General features: G+C 37.7%; 2 protein-coding genes across 3 annotated transcripts; both read left to right on the top strand.

Annotated features, from left to right (window-relative positions):
• Positions 1-5,699: 5,699 nt before the first annotated feature.
• Positions 5,700-15,266, top strand: zgc:153993 (uncharacterized protein LOC767645 homolog). Its single transcript, XM_067494740.1, has 6 exons — positions 5,700-5,938; positions 8,361-8,409; positions 10,094-10,255; positions 11,155-11,287; positions 12,030-12,134; positions 12,225-15,266. The coding sequence occupies exons 1-6, from the start codon at positions 5,872-5,874 to the stop codon at positions 12,321-12,323; spliced, it is 615 nt and encodes a 204-aa protein (XP_067350841.1). The 5' UTR covers positions 5,700-5,871; the 3' UTR covers positions 12,324-15,266.
• Positions 15,267-18,529: 3,263 nt separating this feature from the next.
• rwdd3 (RWD domain containing 3) lies at positions 18,530-21,366 on the top strand. 2 transcript variants are annotated; one of them, XM_067494727.1, is made up of 5 exons: positions 18,530-18,738; positions 18,833-19,065; positions 19,309-19,533; positions 19,870-19,988; positions 20,100-21,366. In XM_067494727.1, the coding sequence occupies exons 1-5, from the start codon at positions 18,660-18,662 to the stop codon at positions 20,263-20,265; spliced, it is 822 nt and encodes a 273-aa protein (XP_067350828.1). In that variant the 5' UTR covers positions 18,530-18,659; the 3' UTR covers positions 20,266-21,366. The 2 variants fall into 2 exon arrangements, with proteins under 2 accessions (XP_067350828.1, XP_067350819.1); XM_067494718.1 differs by having other exon boundaries at positions 19,306-19,533.
• Positions 21,367-21,896: the final 530 nt, after the last annotated feature.

Below are 21,896 nucleotides of genomic sequence, written 5' to 3'. Positions count from 1 at the left end.
CTTTAGGGAAACACGAAGGTTCAAACATCAGCAATGACAACTTCAAGCTCAATCAAATACAGACAACAAATGCAAGGAATACTAGTGTAGTAGTTGCAAGTACTAGTTGCTGCTGTTGCCAAGAGTGCAAGGAAGCAAGAAATGAACCTATTATAGGGTGTTTCTGTGCTGGACACAGTGGGAGTGCAAATCTAGAGACATGCCACAGAGATTTCAAAGCAAGTGCTGTTAGCCAGCTTCCACGGTCAAAGGGTCAACATGCTTCGTTTAAGGATAATCAGTGTCAGAATGATATTACCGAAATTCTGGATAAACACCACAGGTTTTCTACTCTATCTCCTCAAAAAATTCTTAACGCTTCTGGTGATCCTCTGGACTATAGACTCTTCATCAGAGCATTTGAACACAAGGTGAAGAGTAAGTTGGCCTTAAGTTGGCAAACAATTAAGGCTGAGGATAGAGAAGTGCTTAACTCATTAACTCTTTTCCTGACCAATTGTTTAAACACAATGGCAGATTTGCAATATATGGAAAAGCTTATTGCTGAATCCAATATGCGAGCGATTGTTTCTAAGCTTCCATATAATTTGAAAGAGAGGTGGAAGAATGTGGCTTATGATAGCCATGAGAAAAAATTAGCGTAAGGCTACGTTTAAAGACCTAGTAGGGTTTGTAAACAAACTGTTCCAAGTCGCACTGCACCCTCACTTTGGGGACATAACAGACAAAGCTAAAGAACACATAAAGTGTCCTTCAAGTTTTAAGCCAGGGAGGGCAAGGTGGTAGTAAAAAGAGCTGCACCACCACTGCAAAGCAAAGGACTATTCAAAGGGATGTGAGCGTAGAGCCCAGGTCTAACAAGAAAGTCCCTTTCGGTATCATCAAAGCCTCGCTTTGTCTTTGTCTTTTATGCCATGAAGAATATACCTTTGAACACCTTTGAAGACTCCATAAGTCTTCTCACACTGATAAGATTTTCTCAAGAGCAAAGGAATATGCTTCAGGTTGTTCTTTGTTGTTCAAGGGCAACAAAGTAATTACTTCGTATGCACTCTTGGATCCTGGCAGCACAGCCAGATTTTGCACTAATAAACTTCTCAATGAGCTGAATCTACATGAGAAAAAGGTTCATCTTCTCCTTACAACTATGTCCCCCATAGTTAACCAGGTTGTGACAAGTAACATAGTAACAGAGTTGGAAGTAAGACACCTGGAATCAAATAACTTCATAGAGCTAAATTATGACATGACAAGAAGATGTAGATAAGTGGCCGCATCTTAAAGGAGTGCAAATCGCTCTCATCAGGGCAGAAATAGGACTGGTAAATGGAACTAATGTCGCCAAGGCAAAGGAACCAGGGGAAGTCCTTCCTAGCGTCAACAATGGGCCTTATGCAGTCAGAACTATGCTGGAATGGACATCAATGGGCCACTGAAAGAAGGTGGTTGTAACAGAACGAAAGATGCAGTAACACAATTTGTGACAAATCGTTTATCTGTTGGCAAGCTGTAGGACCTGTGGAGTCAGCGGTTCAAACATGACTTTCCTGAGGGTGGTTAAGAGGAAGAGCAGAAGATGGCAAAGGGACTATACTAAACTGTATATGGGACTCATAGTACAACAGTGCTAAAATACATCAGCAGTTAAACATTAAGGTTTCGCACGTTTGTAGCTAATAGGCTGTCAGCGATTCAGCAGACCTCAACACTCTCACAGTGGCACTACGTAAATTCTCAACTTAATCCTGCAAACTGTGCATCACGGGGTCAGAACGTGAAGACTTTCTGCGAAACAAACTGTGTTATCTGGACCTGTCTTCCTTATACAGGCAGTCGAGAACTGGCTTTTGAACTGTCTAATGATAACAAGCTGGATGGTCCCTCTCCTCTTTAGTCCTCAGGACATGACATGTCCATGGTTTCCAAAAAGAATTTCAAATACAGAACAGTTTTTCATTTAGCCTCAGACCATTTTAAATTCCTTTCGCTAAGAGAACATGGCAATTCTGGATTGTTTTCACATATGGCTTTTTTCTTTGCATAATACAGCTTTAACTTACATTTGTGAATTGCATGATGACACACACGGTGTTCACAGACACTGATTTGCAAAAATGTTCCTGACCGCATGCAGTGATGTCCAGTAGAGAATCATGCCTTTTTTTAATACAACATTTTTCTGAAATTGTTCCACAATTTTTAGACACAGATTGGTGAATGTCTGCCCATCTTTATATTTATAGGCTGTGCCTCTCTGAAATGCTCCTTTTCTAACCAGTCATGTTACTGATCTTTTGCTAATTAACCTATTTAGTTGTCAAATGCTCTTCCATTTGATAACTAATAACTGATTTGCAGTAATTACTTTCAACCCTTTTGTTGCACCTGTTTCAACTTTTCTGAGATGTGTTGCTGCCATCAAATTCAAAATGAGCTTAAGTTTCCATGAAATGGTGAAATGTCTCAGTTTCACCATCTGATATGTTGTTTATGTTCTATTGTGAATAAAATATGGGTTGATTTGCAAATCACTGCGTTCTGTTTTTATTTATGTTTATTTATATTTGAATTAGGACACATTGTTCCAATTTGTTTGGGGGGTTGTATACAAAAAAAAAAAAAAAGGATTTTCAGGGTTTTAACTGACTGTCTTGATTGTATTTTGTCTACTATGTGTTTATTATTGAAGCCATAGTGGGTGGTGGAATCGTATTGGTGCCCATTCAATAAAAAAATTGTTCTAATTTTTTGGCGGCGTCAGTTCTGTGGAGCATCAAAAAAGATTATTTTCTTCTCTTATTTCACCTCACATTTTGTATTATACAATGGATGGCTAGGATGGCAAAACTAAACTTGGGAATGTTAGTGAACAACTTGCAGAAGTTTTATGGTTACAGAATTGGTTCTATACAATACATTTCCAGTACAGCTTTAAACCTGTTCAGCTTGGATTTTTGCACTGCCAGGCATGCTGTTTGCAGGTCCAGATCCTGTTCATAATCCATTTTGGAAAGTTTAGAAAAAACATTTCTTATGATAGCCTTATGCACACCACTGATTTTTCACAACATATATTGCACTACAAAGCTGAAGAGAGCACTGGCAGCAGCCCTAACCTGACAATTCACTGTTTAGCACTAGCAGGAAGAAGCAAGTTCAGCCAATCTATATTAAGTCTGATGCTGTTAAAATAGATGACTTTTTAGTAGAGTCAAGTAGAATTATTGAAAATACAGACGAGACATACCAACCTGTGCACGTTCTGGATTGACTACAAGAAGTCTTATGATCTGATGCCTCACACAGGGATCCTGGAATGTTTGAATCTGTATAACAACTACAGGACTTCAAAGTCTTCATCAAAAACTCAATGGGGCCGTGGAAAACAATCCTAGAGCCAACTTAAACCTTCAAGCAGCTTAAATACTATAAAAAAATCTACTCAGCCCACTCTGTATTCCTCAAATTGTTTTTAGATCAAAATTAAAACTCTTTCTTTTGAGCCTTTCCTGTTAGGTACCTCTGATAGAGAAGACAAAGATTTCTCTTCTTTAAATAAGGCAGGGCCTGTATGTAATCATAAAGCTGTAAAGTCATTAGTAATTATTATTAGTCATTTAATATTAGCTGATGGATGAAAGATTTCCTCTACATATCACCGTTTGCAAATCATTAGACTTATTTCACTATACATTTGACTTAGAATATTTCCAATATAATTGTTTTCATTGCTCCATCAAATCTATTCTCCTGGGGTGCATCTATGACACTCTGAGGTCTCCTTTTAAAATCAATATTTGGGCAGCGGACATCAGGTATCAGGTGTTGTTTTTAACTGTTACACTAAGTGCAGAAAGTTGGTCTGTGTAAGAGGGATGACTTACACATTCATGTGTAGCCCAGTGTTTTTTCTTTGCATTTGGACCCATTAGATGCAATGAAAAAAAAAAAATTCTACAACGCATATATTATATATTAGTAATTATTTGCTTTGTCATTTGTGAAAATACCTTCCTCACTCAAAGAGAGGCACATGTGCTATAGGCCTCAGCAAACAGAAGCTGGAAATTTCTTTCTGCCATCGGCACCGGTTCCCTTCATAAAACCCCAGTCAGATCTTTTTTTGATGATTCTTATCCACAACGAGTTGGTTTCTAGGCCTGACTCAATTGAGTTTTCAATACAGATTTTCTGCAGACATTTGGTTTGTCAGCAGGAAAACCACAGGTGTTACACACCCTAATATTACTGTAATTGCCTATGTAACTAGTAAAACCGGAATATACTCATATTAATGCTATTAGTTTTCTAACATGTGATTTTTATTATAAGGTAAGAGCTCATAAATTCAATCAAACTGAATGTATAACAAAAATAAATATTAATGGAAAGGTCAGTAATGATACTGTGGAATTTGCCAATGAATTTAACACAATTTAAATTCTCATTCTGTTCTGTCTGTCTCATCTAGTGGGAAATTCAACTTTTTTTCACATTACGTAGGTAGATCAACATTTTTTTATTAAAGAACCCAGTGCAACCCTGATCAGGCCAATATCACATTTGGAAAATCTATTAAAACTGGTGAGCTCCTACATAATCTTAAAACAGCTGTTGTGAGCACAGTTTTTAGGTCCGGTGTCTGATGAGATATGTACTTATAGACCTATTTCAATTGCACCAGTAATCTCCAAGTTCCTTGAGAAGTTATTGGCTGAACAATTAATGAAGTATTGGAAAAAATCAAATGTATTATTCATTCATGTCCTATTATCAATCAGTTATAATCCTGTAATTTCATTAGGCAACCAAACTTTAGTTTGGAAACCAATAAAATAGCATCAATGTCAAATTTGTCAAAAGCATAGTTTGTTAAGTTTTGATAACTTCTTACAGATTTCAGCTAATACAAAATATGAAAGTGAAGTTGTAAAGATAAGAGTAAGTAGGAACAGTAGAGTTCGAAGGTACAGAACTATTGTTTCTTTTTCACTAAAATGTTCACAATTATGAACCATGATACCCTTAGATTTAAAATCACAATCAGAACTCACAAAAATGAAACAGTGGATGAAACAACAACAGCAATAGGAACACTGAACATCTTCGGTTGGTTTGCTGGATTCATACAGGTCAATTTCATACGCTTTCATACGCATGGACACTTCGACATGATGGTCGGTAGGCGGCCACTTTATCAACTGAGCCACTGCCGCGTGATATGTTTGTTGTTCCAAATTGTAAATGTATGTGGAGAGAAATTGTTACATAACATTCCTGATGTAAAACACCTGGCTATGAAAGGTAGAAATTTTGATTTTTTTTAAAAATGAAATATTTGAGTGACTAGTAAAGCATAAACTAATCTTGCACCTATTATCTTCCATAAATCTCCTGACTGCAACATGTTAGGTGTTGTTTTATTCTTACAAAAAATAGGTTCAAATTTTGTTTCAGATGTTGTTTTACCTGATGTTTACTATCTTAATCCGAGTATAACTGATAGTGTCCTTTGTATATTGAGGCAAAGTAATTCACATGTTGTGATGTTTGAAGACAATCTAGATACAAAGGAAAGGCTTTAGTACACTGCGAAGTTTCAATGTATGACTGAAATTAGAATCGTATTGTAACTTGGAACTGCTGCTCAGTAAAAAACAAGTGTGGGTGGTTTTCTTCCCGCCGGCCTCTGCGCGCTTCCGGGTTACTTCCTTGTTCTTTATTGAACGACGAAACTTTGTGAACCAGAGTCACGTCTCTGGTCGGACTAACTTTATTGACTTTTTTAGACCGAGTTAACGTTAAATGTTGCAGTCTATCATTTAACCAATTGTTAATTTGTCGCTCTGAGTTGAGAGACCGGTTGGAGGTATGGCTGACAGCCGAGAGGAGGAAAGAAAAAGAACCGAGGAATCTCAGGGTGCCGTGGGTGGAGAAGGTATGTAAAGCCTTGTTAGATTTATACACGGGCCAAACATCCTTTTTCCGACTAACTTTGTTTCACTCCCTGGGTAGTAGACACGAGTATTAGGGCTACGCAACTTTCCTTTTTTTAGTTTAAAATGAAGAAAGCGGTGTCTTAAACTCTTTGTTCCCGTCGGTGTTTCCTTAACCTGAACTATTTTGTCCCATCAGATCTCGCTGGTGGTTAACCTGAGCTCCACCGAGCTAACGTTACGGCCGTTTGGCATCAAATGTGCTATATACGTAACGTCATATTTATCTGCCCGTTTTCCAGTCGGTATGCATATCCATAACCCTAACCTGCCATCTGCTATGACCTCAAACCGAACTTAGCTGCCTCTGCAGCCCAACCACAGACCCGGAAATGGGGCATACTTGAAAAAACCCACAAGTGTATTTTCTGTGGGAAAGTTTTTCAGTTCTGCTGGTTTAATGTCGAAGATGTAGAGAATTTCTTGGAACAACTACTGTTAGTTTATTTGATACAACCCGTTAAATGGCTCCATAATAAAGAACCACAAAAATGTCTTGTTTCCTTACCCGTACAGTAAGCGTGACTGGCGTAATACTACAAGGTAGTAAAATAAATGGAGAGATTTTAGCCGGAGGCAGGATTCTTTTCAGGAGTTATGCTGATATAATGAAGACTTCCTAGTTTGGACAAAGCTTTAAGGCTCTCTTTCATGTACATTTGGAACAAATGATAGATAACTTTCTGAATTATTATGGAGTTAAAGGGCAAAAATTAATAGATACAATGACGAAATTGCCACTGCTTACTTAAGAAATTAGCCTTGGTAACTCAGTTTTGATGGCAGTGAAACTCCAAGCTAGAGTGAAATTACATTTACAATTACTAATTACATTTTCAAGTAGGGTTACTGTATGTGAAACTATACAAACAAAAATGACACACTGTCTGATATTCGTTTTGAAGACTTGGTTGAAGGAAGGTTACACTCATTCCTATCATTTCATTTGGTTTCCTTGCTCAAGTTAAAACAAATGGTTGTCTAAAAAAACAATGAATCACACTATACACTACACTCTAAAGCACTCTACATCAGTATAGGCCAAATTAAATAATAGCAACATTAGCAAACGACAGCAACATTTGCTGCCATACAGATTACATATTTTTTGGGGGGGAAGTCTTGTTTATTTCAGCATCACAATGTCAATCCACATTCTGGGGGGGCAGTGTCTCAGTTTTTATAGTGGCAGCCTTCATGTCCCGCTCTTCCTGACCACATTTTGAAGTGTTCCTTGGCAAGACACTGAAGCCCAAACAGCCATCCCAATCCCCAGTTGCACAGTGCCAGTCCCAAGCCTGGTAAATTGGGGAGGGTTGTGTCAGGAAAAGCATCCATTGTTAAAAGGTAAATGAATGTGCCAAATCAATATGCACACTAACGGTCTGCCATGGCAACCCTGAACCTATAATGTAAGCTGAAACAACAAAAAAAAGTCAAACAACATTCTGTACATATTACAACAGCATAGCTCAGTAATAAAATATGTCCAGATGCTTAACTGGCTTTGGAGCATCACAAAGTCAAAATACAATAAAGCAGGCCGAAAATCTTGAGCAGCTGAAATCCTATGTCAATACTATGTGTAAAAAATTTCTTTCAGAGTTAAAGCAGCTGGTCATCTCAGTTTAACACAGTGTTGTTAAAAAAGAACTGGTGATGCAACACAATTGTAAACAGTTACAGGTGAATGTGAATCAGGTGGTTGTTGGTTCCATACCTGACTCCTACTGTCACATAGTAACTTTACCAGTCTTCTACCATTCTACCAGCTTTTGAGCAAGAAAATCAAACCCCAACTTTGTTTATTCCCCAACGGTGTGATTGTGAGAGCAAATGGGTGAATGAGAAGCAGCATAAAGTGCTTTGGGTACAAATAAGTGGTATATAAGTGCAGACCATTTGACCATTTGCCTCTGCCCCAACTGTTATTAAAACATGTCGACATCAAATTCAAAATGAGCAAATATTGTTTAAAAAATCTATCAAATTTCTCTGTTTCAACATTTGGTGTTTTCTATGGTAACATAAAATTATACGATTGTAAACTATATTTTTATTTACATTTTACAGCATCCCAGTTTTTTGGAACCACGGTTATCTCTACAAACCATTGGAAACATTTCTATACCATAAAACTTTTTTCCTAATATAAAGATAAGTTTTTATGCCAACATCTTTATGAAATGTTTTTTTTTATGATAGCAGCAGTAAATTTCTGTCGTTTTCTGTTTTAATGTGATAGATATTTTACCCGTGTCAGCAACAGTACAAATATTTCCAATATATCTCACAGAAACGTAAACCTAACAGTTTCTTTGATTGAAATTAATTTGTGTTTAACAAGTATTTTCTTTGTTGCAGATGTAATTGATGATCCCATAGTGGCACAAGCAGCAGTGGTCCTCAGAGGGTAAGGTTCGTCTTGACAGCGTGTTAAAACCTCATACTAGTATTTGCTCACGCTTTGATTAGTCTACTAATCCATTCAGTTTCCTCCTCGCTAATTAAATCACTTCAAGACTTCAAGTGTTTAGGGTATTTGTACTGCAGGAAAGGCATAAGTCACATGATCTACATACTCCACAGCTAGGGTTATTAAAAGAATTAATTATTGTAATATGAGTAATATATTTCTGTTTTATGTCAGTACCATGTGCAGTGTTTGCATTTCAAAAATAAAATACATCATCAAGCCACATTTCGTCACCACTGTAGGGGTGGTGACTCAAGCAGGATTAAAGTCCAGCATAATAAACAGCATAACTCCTTGTTGACCTCGTGGAGCAATGAGGTGGTAGAAGTATTATGGGTTCAATATTAATGCTGCAGATAGGTAAGTAATTCATTGATTAATTTAATTTTAGGATTTCCCCCTGGAGGCACTGACTACCTTCTTTTTTTTCTTACATGGCAGGCTAAAATGCCTGATTTTGCAACTACTGTGCATGTTGCGATATTTTATGTTTAATATGGCATGGTTTCACAGAATTCATGGGGGATACATTGAATTAATTGTTGCCATTTACATTTTCTAGAGGGACTAGGTTGTCTATAAAATATTACAAAATATTAAAAATTGATTTCTCAGTCTCCATTTTTTTTAATTTGCTGATGTTGTTCAAGGTCCAAAATCTTACATATTAAATGTACTAATTTTACAAATCTTAACAGCAATTAGTCTTATTTTTTTTTTTAATGTTGCGAGAAATTGTTTGCATTCTTGCTTACAAAATATATGCAGTGATAAATGAATTACCACCAGAGTTGATTATTCCAAACCAGTAAATTTATCAACCCATCACTAAATTTCATTACTGCCATCTAGGCATTTTATTATTGATCCTGGTGTGTGTATGGCTGTTTTGGGTGCACATTATTTGAATCATCTACCATAAACCTTCATTTGGATGACCTGTAGGCCTCGATTCTTTCCACCAGGCTTTCATTGTAATCAGCCAGTGTTCATTTTCTTGTCTATATGCACACTAGGAGGCTTACAAACAAAGTTGCTATAGTGGGAGCTGCAGGGATAATGTGAAAAGACCTGCAAATGCAGTCATAGACCTTGTAACGTCTCTTCTTCCACGAACATAACCACTTGTTTGTTTTTTGCTTTTTGTATTGCTCTTGACCATTTTTAGATGAACTTTGTGTTACAATTTCAATTATATTAAATGTTATAAAAATATTAGTCTGCAATCTGAATTAGATTATTCATCTGTCACCCACTGTGTGAGATGTTTCTTCATTCCAAACCTTATGGTAGAGAGATTTAAAAATATATTCCCACAAAATTGCTGAACCATAATTCCACTGGTAATCTCATGCACACACAGTTGACTGGATTACTTCAAGTCACTGTACAAATTTATGGCTATTCAGACCATTTACAGTATGATGACATTTAAAAAATATATATATATATCTTGACCAAGCATTTTGGAATAAAAAATCGTGTCACCCAGTGCAGGATAGTAAGAAAATGGATGCAACTTTCTTTTAAGCAGCATGAAGAAGTATTTATCAAATTTGTGGGAGATGATTTTGTAGTCATCATCAAACAAAACTCATGAAAAGTAGTTTTCTCTGTACAGGTATGTGATTGAGCGTTTAGGCACAGATGACCCCGCACGATGTGTCTCCTCTGAGGACCTGGGAGGAAGGCCAGATGAGCAGCAGGACCCACAAATCAAGGAAGTGGTGCAACACCTGCTCAAGATCTCAGATGAGTTGAACAAGAACGTTGAGCTCCAACGGTAAACTTGTTCATCATGTACAAATATAACTGGTGAAACTCACCAGTAGGCATATCTTTTGGGTAATTCCTTTGCACTGTTCATTGGTCACCAGCTGTTTAACTCCATCAACCAGTAAGTTCATATTCATACAGGACGCAAGAACAGAAACAAGGCTTCCAAGAAAAATAAACCAGAGATTTCTACAGACAATGGAAAGTATTGGGGCGGCTGTACCTCAGTTGGTAAAGGCAGTCGTCCACGGACCACAGGGTGTGTGTTTCGATCCCCGGCCATAGGCTATATGTCGAAGTGTCCCTGGGCAAGACACTGAACTCCTAATAGCCCATTGCCCTTCCCAACTGTGCAGTGCCGGTCCAAGCCCGGTAGAAATTGGGGAGGGTTGCGTCCGGCATAAAAACTGTGCCAAATCAACATGCGGACAATGAACCGCATGTTGAAAATGACCCTGAACTCATGGGATAAGCCAAAAGGATAAAAAAAAATGGCTGAAAGTATTATCACTATGTATTTACATCAGTTCTTCAACCTTGACTCAGTCTAGTGTTTTGCACACTGACCTCCTCAATGTTTGTCCCATATCTGCATAAACTGTCACCTGCTCGCACTATTTTGCTAAATAAGAATAAAAAATAAAAAAAATCTAGATTGAGAACGGAGCCATTTTTCAGTGGCAGCATAACCGATGTTCATAACTTTGCAGCTACAATCTGAAATTATACATTGAATGAATCATAATTACTTTATACTTAACGGCAGGATGCACTCTATTAGATTTTGATTAAAGGTATTTACACACTTAACTTACACAACTCGCACAAACTAACAGATCTGACTATACAGTCAAATCAAAATCGTTGTTAGAGTACATTTTGAATGTTTCTCTTTCCTCTTGTTAGGCTAATTAATCAGGTTCAGGCAGACTGTGCTTATGAAGTCTTCATGAAGGTCGTCAGAAGCTTGTTTGCTGAAGGCATCAACTTTGGTCGAGTGGTGGCTCTCTTTCACCTCGCTTACAAGCTCATATACAAGGTAACACACCGTAACTTCTTTCCACCATGGGTATCTTTTGATCTGAGTCGGATAAAATGCATATTTAGCTACAGTAATTTGTGCTTTATATATTACATGAAATAACAGTGAAATGATCTAAATCCAGGTTCAAAATGATTAAAATTAGGAAAGGAAAGCAGCAAGATGTAACAGGGTAAATGTTATGTGTATTTTATCAGCTTTTGTGTAATAAAAGGCATCGGCTGCTATGTTAATTTTTGGAGGTAATATTGTAACTTCAACGGTAAATCAAAGCATGCATGTCTAGTCCAGATTTGTTCAACTAACTTTAAAAGACAGATGGGGTTATGCATGTAATGGTAAAAGCTATTGCTAGTGATTCTAACAAGCAAAGGAAGCATCTCAGTAAAACTCCATCATTCAGACCTTCATGAAGAAGTGCTTTGACAGAAGCCTTGGCGTGTTCATTTAATCATTTAAATACAGAGACACCATGGAAGAGGACCTGAGATCAGGGTGATGGTTCACCTTAAAGGCCAAGGCTGCATTAGAGGGGCTCTTTATATTAAATTTACAATTCAATCACTTCAGCAAAACACGATGTGAGGTCTTTCCTAAGCAAATGTATGTATTTAAACATCACAGTTCTGTGTCGTAACACAGCCATCCTGTCAAACAGTTGACAGACAAGTTGTCTTTAGGTGTGTAAGAAGATTACTCTGGTGATGTTGTAACAGAAGGTTTGTTTTATGTGTTAAAGGCACTGACCTCCAACCATCTGGATACTATCAGAATGATCTTCAGCTGGTTTCTTCAGGTCATCAGAGAGCAGCTTTACACTTGGCTTGTTCAGCAAGGAGGCTGGGTGAGTGATGCATCACCAGGAGAGCACTGCTTTATGTCTGTAATGATCAGTACGACACAACTCTTCATTTTGTTATCTTGATTTTCCCAGGTGGGGGTGATCAGTGGCTTTCCTCGCTGGAGGACTGTAGCCATAGTAGCATCAGTAGTATTGGTGACAGCCTTTGTTTACTACAGGAAGACACGCTGAGACCATCAGAGTTCACAACATTTTGGATAGATGTATTTTGTTTGTTTCTGGACATGAATTAAAACCACTCCTCAGCTTCTGGCACATTAAGCTGAGGAACTCTACTCTCTGCTTGCGGGGGGGGACACCTCCTTTTTTTTCCCTCAGGTTTCCAAGAAAAGTGCTGTTACAGCTCACTGTTCACTCGGCAACCCCATCATCCTTCACTAGGAGCTGCTGCAACACACCCTCCAGCACCCATGTTGAAGGTTCTCAGGTCTTGTGCTGCAGTGAATGGCAGCAGATGGGGGTATTTATGAACACTGGAGTTAGTTGCAGGTGACCTAAAGACCTTACCTTAACTGGTCATGGTCTTGAGCCTTTATATTCCTTCTCAGATCTGGATGGAATTTAGATTACATTTCTCTAGGTCTGAGCAAGAACCCGCTGCACCATCATTCAGCCAATCAAACTCAAACCCTTAAATTACCTCGATCTGTATTGTAGCTTCATAGTATTGGCTTGTGCCTTAATTTTTAATGATTTTCTTGTTTGATAAAGAGCATTTCACACCATCTTAAAGCACACTTATGTGAACCACTTTTTCTAGGCTGCTCTTTCGGAACTGTAACCTTATCAACACAGTTTAAAAGCATTGCAAAGTGGGAGAATGGCTGGTTAGAGTATATCAGTTGCTACTCAGAGGCTTTTTGTAACAATATCAAACTTTAACTCACTCATGTTTTTATGGACACAGGCCTGTACCTATAATTTTTTTTTCTAAGCTACTTGCTAATTTTTGTACTAATGATTCAGCCATGGTGGCGTGGGTTAGCACGTTTGAAAACCATTAAACAATTCATACAATCTGACAGCAGAATTCTCGGCTCTAAATAACAAGACGGACAAAGGCTGCAGAACTATATTCACCTATAGTTACTGTTTGGTTAAATTCTCTGTGGTACTGTAACACTCCTATTGTATGATGGTAATTGCAGCTATTAGCTAACTTTTAAAGGACAAATATACCTTTTTTTAAAAAATAAGTCTTAAAATAGATCAGTTGCCCACATAAAAACTGGAAGAGGTCTTGCTGTAATCCCTCCTCTTCATACTGACCATGAAGCGGTTATGTCGTAAAACTCTTTTATTGAAAGTGGTAGGAGCCAAAATCTTGTTCTGTGCAAAAATATATTCAAATTCAATACTTCAGGGTAAAAAATAAATCCCTCTTTGTTTTTCCCTGCTGGGGCATAATGGTGAGGAGTGCCAAGTGCTGTTGCGTCACAGCTAGAAGGTCCCCAGTTTAAATCCACCGACCAACTGTGTTAGCAAAAAGAGGGATTTTTTTGTCAAACTCCAAACACTGCATCACTGATTTCCACTTAATGTGACCAATATGAATGGTTGCAGCCTCACACTACAGAAAGCATTAAAAAATATATTTGCACTGTATGACTGTGACTTTTGGCCCCAATTACTTGCATAAGAAGCATATCTTGAGGAATCTCCTTCTACTGACAGGTTAAATGGTTACCCGCAAGTAAAACCTGTTTCAGTGTTCGTGTCGGAACCTGGTTGTTAATTTGGGGGGGAATTGTGTACTGTTTTTATTTTATTTTATTTTTTTAGTTCACTTGTAATGTTTTCAAATGTTTCCTCATTACTGTAGCCTGAGCTGACTTTTTATTGTGAGATGTGAGATTGTGAGACTCTGTATATATACATATACTAAGTTGCCTCTAAAATCACATCCTACTCATCTGTTTCCAACTTGATTACTATGTACAGTATTCCACCTCATTTCTCACACCTTTTCTACATTGAATTGTTCTGATGAACAGATGATGGATTTTACACCTGTGAAACCTCTGAAAAGCTTTTTATGACATTTTTAGCTTGAAAGTATTTTAAAACTCTATTTAGACTCTTAAAGCAAAAGCGCTAGTGTTCGACCGATATGAGCTTTTTCAATCTTTAGAGCGCACGGAGGCCCATAATAATTATTAATAAATGAAAACAAAACGATTCGCATTTGGCTAATTTGATGAAATTACAAATTTCTAATTAACTTAACAGATTAGAATTTTATATTTTTAAAAAAAATTTCTAATGCAGCAACAAGAATTATAAAAATATATATACTGTTGATGTGAACAAATTTAACTGTACAATCATCTTGGAGGTTGTAGTGTTTGATGTTGTTGTGTTTTAATTAGTTTATATCTCTATTGATGACGCTAGAATAAGTACAGAAACATCTGCTTGTATAACACAGTACAGTTCAATAGCAGCATATTTCACAATGATCATATACAGCTAAATCACCTCCTGTGAAACTGTTTCTTACCAAACTGAACATTTTCACTTTCAGACAAAAAGGAACGACTGCAGCCACACCACAATTATATGTTGAGGGCTGCATATCTTACCCACTGCTATATTCAATACCAATAAATTGCATCCAATAATTTTGCACACTAATTTTCAGTTGCATAGTTCCATGAGACATTGGCTTGAGCACAGACATTAGTTGATGCAGATTAATAAAAAAATTCAAAAATGGGCCTGATATACCAGCTGGTCAGTTGACCAATAGTAGTGTACACATGAGGTAAGGCAACAAACCTATAAATTAAAACACATTTTCTGTAGCTCTCTGAGAATAGTGCTTAATAGGTAATTATTTAAATGGGTGTTTGTTTTTTTACTTATTTCTGTGTCTCAGGGACTGCTGATTTTATGGAAACTATATTATATGTGTGGGAATAGTGTGAAGTGTGAACACATCTAGTGCCACGTGAGCTTTATCAAGTATTTTTGATATAAACACTTTGTGCACTTTGAGAGGGAAATGTGATGTGTGTGAAATGTGAACTAATGACAATTTTATCATCATAAGAGCAATGTGATCTAACTCCATTTCTGTGATTAAACATATCTTCAAATTTCTCAAATATCAAATTTTGCTGTGTGACTTTTTTAGAGTAATTTACATCATGGGAACACATTTAGCCACACAAAACTGAGGATAGGTGAAGATGTTTAGTTCAATTTTAATTGGTTAAGAGCTTGATTAAAGATACTGGAGGACTCATGTAACCATTATAAACAGACCCTCCAGTTTTGGTAATTCCTAAATCTTTGTTCAGCTTTGTTACTCCATCTTCATCAGTTCCTCAGTTAGTTTACAAGTAGGCAGATTAAAGATTTAGAGTTGCAATTGCAAGTTGCATTTAAATTTAAATAAAAAAAAATCAAATACAGAAATGAAAAAAGGATAAAAAAAAAACTTCGGTGTTATGAAATCAACTGTGATTCCTTCTTTCAAAAAAACAAAAAACACACTGGTGAACCCAAAAACATACAAGTGAAACACCAAAGAAAATAACTGGTGGATGACTGCAGAAGTAAAGGCCTGGCAGAGCATTACCAGGACCTGGACCTACTCCGCACTGCAGGAACTTCCACCAACACTGAAAAAAAACATTCCTCCAGTCTGACAGCATCTATTAAATTAGCTGTTAACGGCAATGGTTCCCATACTGAAGGCCACGACCCTACAAATGCACACAAGTTAAAATTTAAGGGTTGCCAGATGATAGAGAGTTTCAAGTTTTAACTGATTTATAATTTGCATTGAAGCTACACAATGATTTATTAATAGTTACTGAAGGGACCATTGGTCTTTAATTCATGTGTAACATGTTACTTGTAATGTTTAGAAAGCCAGTTTTTCTTTTTCATTATAGGTTAGAGTGTGGAGGTTGATGGCAAATGATTGTGTTTGTTTCTATTTTAAGATGAAAGTTGTTACGGTATTCTGTTTCCCTGTCAGACGCTGCAGATATCCCTTGCTCTCCTTCCATTAGCTAATCTTTTCCTTTATCTTTTTAGTCCGATGATCTAGCTGGTCTGAATGGAATGTGTGATGGACATTTAAACAACATCAGACAGTGAATATACTGTATCACTTTTCATAGCACAAGCTGGTTTTAAGATGTATATTTGTACACAGTTCGGGAACCAAGATCCACCAAATCATCTATTGACAGTTCTGTTTCTATCATAGAACTACTGTGATACTGAAGAATTCTAAAAGCCTGATTAATCTAAGGCAAGTTCTCATATTTATGAGATTCCGGAGATTAAGTCCGTATCTCATAATTACTAGATAAGGCCTCTTATTATCGTTTTTGGTTTATGTAATTTAGTTGGTCGGGGAACAGACAGTTTCTATAGGTATTTGGGAGTTGTGGGGGGGAGCCGGTTGTAAGGACACTGTAGAGAGGCGTATAGGACTGGATCTCTGGATCCTAGGGTCAACTCTGGATTGTCCTACTTTTAGTTGTCAATAAAACCATACATATTTCTGTATAAGAAAGCTGCACCATCTAAAGTAGGATGGATGCCATCTCTCCTAATCAGCCTAGGTTTTCCCCAAAATAGTTTCCAGTTGTCTATGTAGCCCACATCCTTTGCTGGACACCACCTAGACAGCCAGCAGTTGAATGATGACATGCGGCTGTACATGTCGTCACTGCTCAGATTTGGCAGGGGTCCAGAGAAAGTTTGACAAAGTTACACACCGATTCAACATTCAGAGACCTCCAATTTGCATAATCGGGTGTCATTAACTCCCGTGTGAATACTAATCTTACTGTAGATCCACCTTTGCTTTCCTCTCTCCACAGAGAAATGCTGTAGCCCTTTCAGAGTAACTACTGGGTTCTTCTTCACCTCCCAGACTAAGGCCCTTCTCTATCCATCGCACAGTTTGGCCAACCAGCTTTAGGAATTGTCCTGGTGCTTCCAAACTTGTTCCATGAAGGCCACTATTCTCACTGGGATCTTCAATGCTGCAGAAATGTTTCTGTATCCTTTCCCAGATCTCTGCCTCGATATAATCCTGTCTCGGCGGTCCAGAGACAATTCCTTGGACTTCATGGCTTGGATGGTTCTCTGACATGCACTATTAACTGTGGCACCTTATATAGACAGGTGCATGCTTTTCCAAATCATGTCCAATTAACTGAATTTCCCAGTGGTGCACTCCAATCAAGTTGTAGAAACATAATCATTGAGTCATTTGAGTATCATGCCTGTTTATAATGCAGCACCGCCTGAAAACCCAAAGATCACACACATCCAGTTTTGACCTTTGGCCTTGTCCCTTCTGCACAGAGTTTCCTCCTGATTCTCTGAATCTTTTGAAGATATTATATACTATAGATAGTGGGATGTTGAATGTCTTTGCAATTTTGCATTGAAGGACATTTTTCTGAAATTGTTCTACAATTTTTAGATGCAGTTTGTCTCAGATTGGTGAACCTCTGCCCATCTTTACATTCGAGAGGCTCTGCCTCTCTGAAATGCTCCTTTTATACCATGTTACTGACCTGTTGCAAATAACCTAATTAGTAATCAAATGCTCCTCCGTTAAATAACGGAGGTTATTTAGGATAAAGGTTTATCCTATCTATATTATCTTATTATCGGCACCCTCTCGACTGGAGTGTAGAGCATGAGCTTGGCAGGGAAAAAAAGGAAAACTAGATTCTACTCTATTACTGTTTTTGGATCTGATAAAGATGGCTATCTGTGTCATTAACATCCCAGTATTCTTGCCACGCTCTATGCTTATAATGTCGTCCACTCCTTTTTGGGCAGGAACACAAAGAAAGCCAATCTGCAAACCCATATGATGCAGCCTTAAAATTGCATAGTATATTACAAGTGTAATATCTTCAAACCAGCAAATTCCCCAAACTTCTATTACAGAAGTTTGCATGTGCTGATAAGATTATGTGCTGTAGATTAATCTGCTTGTAAGCACAAAATTGCTTTGTCAAGCTCCTCCAACTTAAGTTATGTACATTCTTCCTCACACTCCTCCCTAAAGTCAATTTAAGATTTTTAATACTAATCAATATGCACCACACGAAAGAAAAAAAATCAAATGACTGCTTTCTGAAGAGCAATTAAATAGAACGGAAACACCTGCAGGTCTAGATGCAGCAGATAGGTTGACTAAAATGTTTAAAAGACATTTGGTTGACTTTCTTGGAGGATTACATGTTGTGTTTGTATTTGTTCTCACAGCCCAGAAACATACACCAGCTTGTTGTCTCTTAGGTCATTTGCATTTGAAAACAAATGTTCCACTGGGATCTGTAGGGAGGAAATGATGGTGTGGAACAGAATATTTCGATGTGCAAAATTCCCCGGACGACATAGACGTGAGGACTAGTGCAGCAGTATCACAGCGCCTACCGCTAGTGACGTGTGTAAATGTTTGCGCACTTGTTTCTTGTTTAAAGTTATTTAACAGATGTTTGCGGTGTAGACTGACACACAATGTCGGAAGCCATTTTAGATGAAGTTTCCGTCTTATCGTCCATTTACTGTGGACCAGGAGAGTTTCAGCTCCTACACGGTCAGTAGAGCCTATTAATTTCTTACTGGTGCTGCTAACATAAGCTAAGCGTAGCTTTACATGACATGCCCTCATTCTGCTATTTGACATGTAGCTCAGGATGGGATCCTGGTTCAAATCAACAGCACTATTGGAGGAGAGCGAGGACTGAACCTGAGTCTTTCGTTCCATCTCCATGACCGCTACCCTTCCTGCCCCCCCGACATCTCTGTGTCCTCCACCAGTCTGTTTCGGTCTCAATGTCACAACATCAGGCAGAAGCTGTTGGAAAAAGCTGCATCTTTACCACCAGAACCCATGGTTCATCAGCTGGTAGAGTGCGCACAGGTGAACTAGAGAAATAAACTCGAGTGAGATGAAATTTGGAATTGAGCTGGTAAATGATAATTGAAAAGTGTTTTCAGAAAATAAATAGGTTAATTTAGAAACGAGTTCTGAAGTGTGCTTCTAAAGTTTATCCCTGTTGCTTGTTGTGAGCAAAAAATTTAAATTAATAAAGAAAATATATGTAGAATATCATATAATCTATAACAAATGATGTTTACATTGTGTATCTGCTGCCCATAGCAGCAGTTTGTGGAGGTGACAAAGGCCTACAGAGGAGGGAGGGAGGAGGTGGAAGAGAGGAATAAACAGGGGGAGTGGACTGTAGTGCTGCTGCTGGACCACATCCGAGCTAAAAATCGTTACGTTGGACTGCTGGAGCGCTGGACCCAGCAGCTGCAGCTAACTGGCAGAATGTTTCTTGGACCATGTATACTGGTTGTGCTACAGGGAGCCAGAGCAGATATCAAGGTACCAGCTCACATGTTTCACCGTGCCTCACGCAGTCATATAGACAGTATCGTTTTTCTAATATACAGAACATGCACTATGTAATGGTTAAAGTTTGATTAAGTAGTGGAAAACCTACTTCAAATTTTTTTTGAAGTAGTTACCTAGTACTTATTATCCCAAGATCACTAAGAAATCTTTAGTGCATTCTTGTGATACTAAGGCAGATTATGCAGGAGAGGAAGGAGATTGATAAAAGGTTACCTTCACTTCCCTCCTCAATGAAAATGCTTCTTTCTTCATTGATGGCTCCTATGAAACCAGAGCTAGTGAAAGAATTGACTATTGTCTCTGCAGGAGTTTTGTCGCTTGCTGAAGACCGTAAAGGTGGATGTGGATTCTTCAGGCAAGAAATGCAAAGAGAGGATGATGAAAGTTCTCATTGAAACCCCTCTGTCTTCCACTTGTGGACATAGGTATGGATCACGGATGTGTGTCTTTAATGTTGCAGACGCATGGAAAAAGGGCAGGGCTGTGGAATCATTACTGCAGCTCTTATAATTTGTCTCTCTGTATCTTCTCATCAGCCTGCAGGATTTTGTGGTGAAGCACTACGTGTCATTATCAGAGCTGACTACAGCCTTTCAGGAACTCCACCTGACTGAGATTTACCAGCAGATACTGCCATCTTTAAGCAACTGGCAGCAAACAGGTTACCATGGAGAAGGGAGTCTAAATCCTAAAGACTCTTAAACTACTTTATGATAATGGATTAATATAATAGTATTTTTATCAATGGGGACTTCTATCATTGTGTAAAACATTGTACTGTGTTAATTACATGTGTTAATTACTATTAAAACTGCTGATGGTGTCGTGAGGGATTGGTCACAGCAACTGTTACCGTTCAGTACAGGAGAAGCTTGACACTAAAATGTTTAACCAGTACAATTAATAATGTTCTGTGACACAGTGAGACTAGATGAGTTATTTGTTAAGTTATTTTTGTTATGTTTACAAACTCTACTACTTTGTTACTGCAGGGTTTTGTGGTATATAAAACTGTGGAAAATACTGTGTGCTGTAAGAATCCATACTGAAGACGAAAGCTCCAGTGGCTACTGTTGTTTTTTCTGTTTAATTCAAATACATACAATCAATTTTGGGTTTTTATGCCACAAATTTTATTGTGTAACATTAACTGAATCTAAGTCTGCAGTTTAGTTACAGGAAAAAGCTAAACAGCAATTCTTCACTGAAGCATCCATTGAGCCCTCATGGTCTTTATGGAAACATGGGGTTTTTATATTTTTTATTTATTCAGGGTTTTTATTTGCCATCTTGCCTGCAGATGTCAGTATAACCTATTCTGTATATAGAGACTGATGTGTGAAGTGTTAATAACATTATCATTGTTTGTATTCAATTATTATGTTTCATATATTGGTTATTAGATTTTAATTTGGTTTGTTCATCGCATGATGACTGTACTTAACTGTGCTACTGCATCTTTGCATTTAGCACCACAGTGGAAATTATTGTTGAATATTTAATTAACTATGGCATTGTTGATTTGTATCCATTATTAACTGATTTGATGTCTTCCTCCTTCTGCTTGATGTTTCATTGTAAACTATCTAGACAGTGATTTTTATATGAGACGAAACAGTGCCACGTCACCAGAAAAGTAGGTCATGTCTTAAAATTGAGCCATTAATTTGTCCTTAAACTGTTCAGTCTGGATTCAGGAATGTCTGAGTCACTTGCTAAATCCAGAACCTATTTTTACTGCTCAAAAATAATACATAACCAGCAACTGAATTACATATTCTGCTAAGAATCTGTTGTTAACAGGATCTCTTGTCTATGTTTACTTACTGACTAAAGTGTCCCAGAACACTGGGAAGTTAATTGGTACCAGTTGACAAAAACAGGAGGGACTGAGAGAAAACCGACCAAGCCCTTCTGTTCTATATTGAGAAAATCATCAGCACACACTGATCTGCGTCTGTGATGAGGGAGTTTCAAGTTATACACAAAGAGGATGTGAAAAGCTCCAGCTGAATCCTCTCAAGATTTTAAACCTAAGGCCATTCACCAGTGTGTTTTTTCCCCAAACCACTTCAGACCATATGAGTCTGCCTGTTAAAGTGACTAACTCAGGCTGTCATATTACCATGAATAACTGGTTTGATATAGTCATATTATTTACAGTATTTATAAATGTAGATAAATTTTATTTTTATAATATTTAATAAGAGAGAGAGAGACTACAATGCATAGCTGAGAGTGCCATTTGTTATACAGACTGTAAAACCCCTTGAGCCAAATTGGGCTTTAGCCCAATACCACATTGAGTTCCGGTACTGTGGTAATAATGTTGA

The sequence above is a fragment of the Channa argus genome, chromosome 2, assembly GCF_033026475.1.
Source record: "Channa argus isolate prfri chromosome 2, Channa argus male v1.0, whole genome shotgun sequence".
Lineage (NCBI taxonomy): Eukaryota > Metazoa > Chordata > Actinopteri > Anabantiformes > Channidae > Channa > Channa argus.
Note: the sequence above shows the minus strand (reverse complement) of the source record. Positions and strands in the feature narration are given on the sequence as shown.